Source organism: Schistocerca cancellata, chromosome 1, assembly GCF_023864275.1.
Source record: "Schistocerca cancellata isolate TAMUIC-IGC-003103 chromosome 1, iqSchCanc2.1, whole genome shotgun sequence".
In the NCBI taxonomy this organism is placed as follows: domain Eukaryota; kingdom Metazoa; phylum Arthropoda; class Insecta; order Orthoptera; family Acrididae; genus Schistocerca; species Schistocerca cancellata.
Window position 1 is genome coordinate 776,740,029 of NC_064626.1, and position 6,000 is coordinate 776,746,028.

At 39.5% G+C, this 6,000-nt stretch overlaps 1 protein-coding gene across 2 annotated transcripts in view; it reads right to left on the bottom strand.

Annotated features, from left to right (window-relative positions):
* LOC126187313 (transcription initiation factor TFIID subunit 4) overlaps positions 1-1,760 on the bottom strand; it is a 202,195-nt gene extending 200,435 nt beyond the window's left edge. For both annotated transcript variants that reach the window (XM_049928325.1, XM_049928316.1), the window contains exon 1: positions 412-1,760. In XM_049928325.1, the coding sequence (XP_049784282.1) occupies positions 412-1,710 (1,299 nt within the window). In that variant the 5' untranslated portion in view covers positions 1,711-1,760. The remainder of the gene's footprint in view (positions 1-411) is intronic.
* Between the last annotated feature and the right edge of the window lie 4,240 nt (positions 1,761-6,000).

Sequence of the window (6,000 nt, forward strand, 5' to 3'; positions counted from 1 at the left end):
GGTACCTTGGGTAGATGGCTAACAGGCAACAATTAAATGTACAACTGATTGTTTCAGCTTCTTATCACAGATTTCACTATGCAATGTATCTGTAAAAAACTAGCTTCATTCTCTAGAATTTAATTCACCCAAGCAACAAAATGAGTGCTGTATACAAACAAAACTTGACAACAGAGGTGATTTTTCAGGAAATCTCAATAAAATCACCAATCTTGGTAATATGACTATAATGACAACACCATTAAATAACTCAAGCTTTTTTACTGCAAGATATGATCAGTACTGTGCAAAATATATCTTTCATTTTGACAATGTAAATAACTAATAAACAACTAAAGTAGCACAACATTCCAGCACTCCTATAGTTCCACTATTAAAGCAGACAGTATCAAATTTATTTCAAATACTTACTCCTGGCTGCCCTGGTCTAGCACCAACCATATGTGGTGCACCTATAACAACTCTTGGTGGTATGCTCTTCTGTCCTTGCTGACCAGGTGTGCCTAATCGAACTGCATTTACATTCAAAATTTGAACATTTGCTGGTAAAATAGTAGGCGAATTCCCTACCAACGTCTGTGAAGTCCCCACCGAATGTGTAACTGGTTTTGTTAATGTCACCACACCTGACATTCCTGTTGTAGTGCCAGTAGTAGTTCCAACAGCTGTGTTTACATATGACCCTGTCAGGGCCATGGTAGTATTTACAGTCATTGGGACTGTCACTAAATTAGCACTTATTGGTGTCCCTTGAGTTGCATTATTATTTCCACTAGCTTTTATCACTAAAGCAGTTCCAGGTTTCCCGTCAACACTAACTACACCACTAATTTTACCAGTAACACTTGCTCCAGACTGTGAATGAGACTGTGACACTGCACTCTGGACTGTTGATGTGACTGCATTTAACACTGTATGAGATGGAATAGGAGACAATCCAAGATTACCATTTGGAAGAGCTGTTGTTGGGAAATTCACTCTGTTGTTTATGTTAATACCGACAGTACTAGTGTTCGTTTGACTTCCAGGAGGATAAACTACTTTAACAGGTTCGTGAGATTTGCTAATATTTGTTATATTTCCTTGATTAGCACTTGAAGTTACTTGGTTTAAGTATCCACTTGTAGGTACTCCTCCATGAAGAGAAGCCACGACAGTATTTACAACACTTGAATGAACAACATTACTACTCTGTATCGTACTAGAAGAAATAGTTTTATTTGCATCTGCATTCAAAATATTCATAGATGGAGGACCACCGTTTGTAACACCGTGTTTCTGTGTTGAGACAGTGCCCCCATTAGCAATAGTATTGTTCATATGATTCTGATTCACAGACGCAGATGTTCCTTGCTGACTGGAAACTGCAGGCTGCGTAGTCACTAACTGTGTCTCCAACGTTCCCACAATAGCACTGACTGCTGATTCATCGACGTCTGTACTGAGTGCTTCCTCCAAGAACTTAGCCGACGCCATTTTCTGACGAGCTCCAACTGTAAACTGAACTGCGCATGCGCACCACACAACTCGTACCCACAGTGCATTGCCCTTCAGGTAACTCAAAAAGTGAATGCTACTTCGCGTACTGTTTACATCTACAGACTTGCTTATTTTGTTTAAATCCACTTGCCTGGCGATAAGAATTGGTTCTAAATTTACTCTGTTGAAATCGAACACTATCAAACAACAACTGTGCGACTTTCGACGCATATCAAACGGATATAGACAAACAAAATCTGTGTAGCATTATTGACATCTTTGTCCACGTCAGCGTAATGAGAAGCTATAGCTCGAATTGGGTGAGAATCGACGACTACACGTAAGATGATGTTAGAACTTTCGGTCGAGATTATAAGCACGCACTCCTTCTTTTCTAGAAACTGATCAGTAATCTTGTTTAACATATAGAATAAAAATAATGCTTTCCTGTCATGTACATTGACAAGTTCACTGAAGAAAGATGTGCATTTCTGAATTTGTCGATATAGAATACACGAAACAGCAACAGATAATACTGCACAATAACTGCAACACTCGTCCGCATGCGACAGGTATGTAAAGGAGGCCAATATCTCCAAGCAAGTGTAAGTGTAAAAATTATTTGGACAACTAGACTGTGTGACTTGTTTATAGTATTGTAATGTAGATCACTGGGCTAATAAAGTCGTTCATGTCAGGTGTTACGTGAAGCACTTCTTACGGTAGAAGATTAATTAGTTACCCAAATAAAAGAAAGCTTTAACAATGTTTCGTTTCAATACACACAATATATTAGGATACAAAATAAAAATAATTTAGAAGCCTAGGGATTTTTCATAATCTCGTCGGACCAGTTCTTGAACTGATATGAATACAATTTGTTAAGAAACTTGCTAGAAATGTTGTGATGCAGAAGATATCCGAAGTTGAAAGCCAAGAGGAGATAAATTAGCGACAACGAGAGCGCTGAATATTGTAATGGATTTCGCGTTTCTTTATAAAACTAAGAAAAAAATGTTTAAAAAATCAGAGCTTAACGAATTCTAACATATTTTAAACTCAAGTAATTGTGATTTAAGTTGATTATTTTATTTTATTGTGAGTTCATTTAGCCAGCGCTATATTAAACAAATAGACGCTCTGAAATTACAACAAATATGAGAGTACATACAGTTCACACAGCAGCTGATAACAGATCGTAAAACATTAATTTTTGCTGAGACATTATTTGTGTAGATTGCACTCCATTAAAAATGTTCGTGATTATTTTGTATTGTTTTGTATTTTATGATGATAGGATAATGGAGTTTCAGTTTTATTAGTCTCTTTCACAAAGTTACATGATAATAATAATACCATTAACATGAAAATACTAAACGATTTAAATCACCTTCTAACTTCAAGTTGCAAATAATATATGGGGAGAGTCAACATCTATACCATGGAAATGCAGGGAAAATTTCCATAACAGAAACGTGTCCTTATTACTGATGTTAGATATCCTCTGCTAAATGTCCAATCTGTAAGCCACGATATTCTGGAAGAAACAGATGGCCACTATTTTATTTGTTGCCTCTCTTCCATCACTTTTGTTCCCATCCTTCTGTCCAGGCCTTACATGCCCTCACTTTAAGTTAATGGACATGGACTGTGCACCGAAATCAGGGATAATTAACTGTTTTTTTGTGACTAAGGCCACATACCTGTTTAATTGGAAGCCTTGATATGATGTGACTCAGAGGAAGTTTGCGTAAGTTCAACACCCCTCCAACTCTACCAGTTGTCTGTCTGTATCACTTGAGGTAGTGATAACTGATATGACAAAATACTTCTCCAGTCCAAGCAGCTTGACGATCTGGGAAGCTATTACGATAGTCAGGCACTGCCACTGTCCTGAGCTTTGAAGCGATTTAAGGGATGGTGTATGACTTCTTCATGGAGGTCAGGAGAGTGAACGGTTAATCAGTTCTTCTCGATCATTCAGCGAAAACTCTCTTCACATTGGGTCACTGACTTTGCATAGCTGTATACAATAGGTTGTCATCATTCGACGTTTCACTTCTCTGGAGCTGATACATTGCATAAACTTAAAAGCTAAAAAAGGGAATTCCAAAGTGATATTTAGTCCAGCGCAGTGGGCAGTAAGGAAGTGTTCCCATTAAGTAATGATTACTTTTCAGCACTGTGCCTTTGGTTTCAAGAGATACTTACCATAATAAACCTTTTATTTGATGTAAGAAACTGAACTTTATGAAAATGAAACGAGACATCTCCTAGTAAGCACCTTGCACTGTCTCTGCAAACATCTCTTTCTGATCATAGCGAGTACCTACCAAAGTTTTATTAGAGTTAATATATGTAGACAGTATGTGGAACTACAGTCAGCATTACGCAGGAAGGTACTTTCATGCAGAGAGGTGGAGCAAATGTGGAGGGGGTGATGTTTGCTGACCGGCCCGTTTCGGCCGAGCGGTTCTAGGCGCTTGAGTCTGGAACCGCCCGGACGCTACGGTTGCAGGTTCGAATCCTGCCTCGGGCATGGATGTGTGTGATGTCCTTAGGTTAGTTAGGTTTTTTAGTAGTTCTAAGTTCTAGGGGACTGATGACCTCAGGAGTTAAGTCCCATAGTGCTCAAAGCCATTTCTTGAGATTTGATCATGAGTTTTTTGAGAGACTGGGTAAACAAAGTCTGTTGCTAAACTGCGTATCTGTGGACAACAATCAAGTTCATTTGCCCATGGTACATCACATTATATGTTCACATCTGCGAGGAGAGTAATAAATTATATAACTGATTTCGATCAGTCATGTGTGGGTGAGAGACATGCTGATGACACTGCATCCAGTGCTCCACGACTATAGACTGCATCATGTTGAAGGTGAAAACAGTTGATGCAGAGTTGTGAAGACGTCAAGTACAATGTTTCTCAAAAATATGATTGTCTAACGACAAGATCATGAAAACTGGTTACAATGTTGGTCACTTTAGTGATATTTGTCATTTTAGTGTGATTTGGATGGCATTGTAAGTACAAACGTAATATATAGCACAATTATCCTCAGACACAAACTGAAATCATTGTATACAGGGTGGTCCTTTGATCGTAACCAGGCCAAATATCTCACGAAATAAGCGTCAGACGAAAACGCTAAAAAGAAAGAAACTTGTCTAGCTTGAAGAGGGAAACCAGATGGCGTCATGGTGGCCTGCTAGATGGCGCTGCCATAGGTCAAACGGATATCAACAGCGTTTTTTTAAAATAGGAACCCCCATTTTTTATTACATATTCGTGTAGTATGTAAAGAAATATGAATGTTTTAGTTGGACCATTTTTTTCGCTTTGTGATAGATGGCGCTGTAATAGTCACAAACATATGGCTCATAATTTTAGACGGACAGTTGGTAACAGGTAGGTTTTTTAAATTAAAATACAGAATGTAGGTACGTTTGAACATTTTATGTCGGTTGTTCCAATGTGATACATGTACTTTTGTGAACTTATCATTTCTGAGAATGCATGCTGTTCAGGGTGATTACCTGTAAATACCACATTAATGCAATAAATGCTCAAAATGATGTCCGTCAAGTTCAATGCATTTGGCAATACGTGTAACGGCATTCCTCTCAACAGTGAGAAGTTCGCCTTCCATAATGTTCGCTCATGCATTGACAATGCGTTGATGCATGTTGTCAGGCGTTGTCGGTGGATCACGATAGCAAATATCCTTCAACTTTCCCCACAGAAAGAAATACGGGGACGTGTGGGCCACGGTATGGTGCTTCGACGACCAATCCACGTGTCATGAAATATGCTATTCAGTAGCGCTTCAACCGCACGCGAGTTACGTGCCAGACATCCATCATGTTGGAAGACATCGCCATTCTGTCATGCAGTGAAACATCTTGTAGTAACGTCGGTAGAACATTACGTAGGAAATCAGCATACATTGCACCATTTAGATTACCATCGATAAAATGGGGGCCAATTATACTTCCTCCCATAATGCCGCACCATACATTAACCCGCCAAGGACGCTGATGTTCCACTTGCCGCAGCCATCGTGGATTTTCCGTTGCCCAATATTGCATATTATGCCGGTTTACGTTACCGCTGTTCGTGAATGACGCTTCGTCGCTAAATAGAACGCGTGCGAAAAATCGTTCATCGTCCTGTAATTCCTCTTGTGCCCAGTGGTAGAACTGTACACGACATTCAAAGTCGTCGCCATGCAATTCCTGGTCCATAGAAATATGGTACGGGAGTAATCGATGTTGATGTAGCATTCTCAACACCGACGTTTTCGAGATTCCCGATTCTCGTGCAATTTGTCTGCTACTGATGTGCGGATTAGCAGCAACAGCAGCTATAACACCTACTTGGGCATCATGATTTGTTGCAGGTCGTGGTTGACGTTTCACATGTGGCTGAACACTTCCTGCTCCCTTAAATAACGTAACTATCCGGCGAACGGTCCGGATACTTGGATGATGTCGTCCAGGATACCGAACAGCATACATAG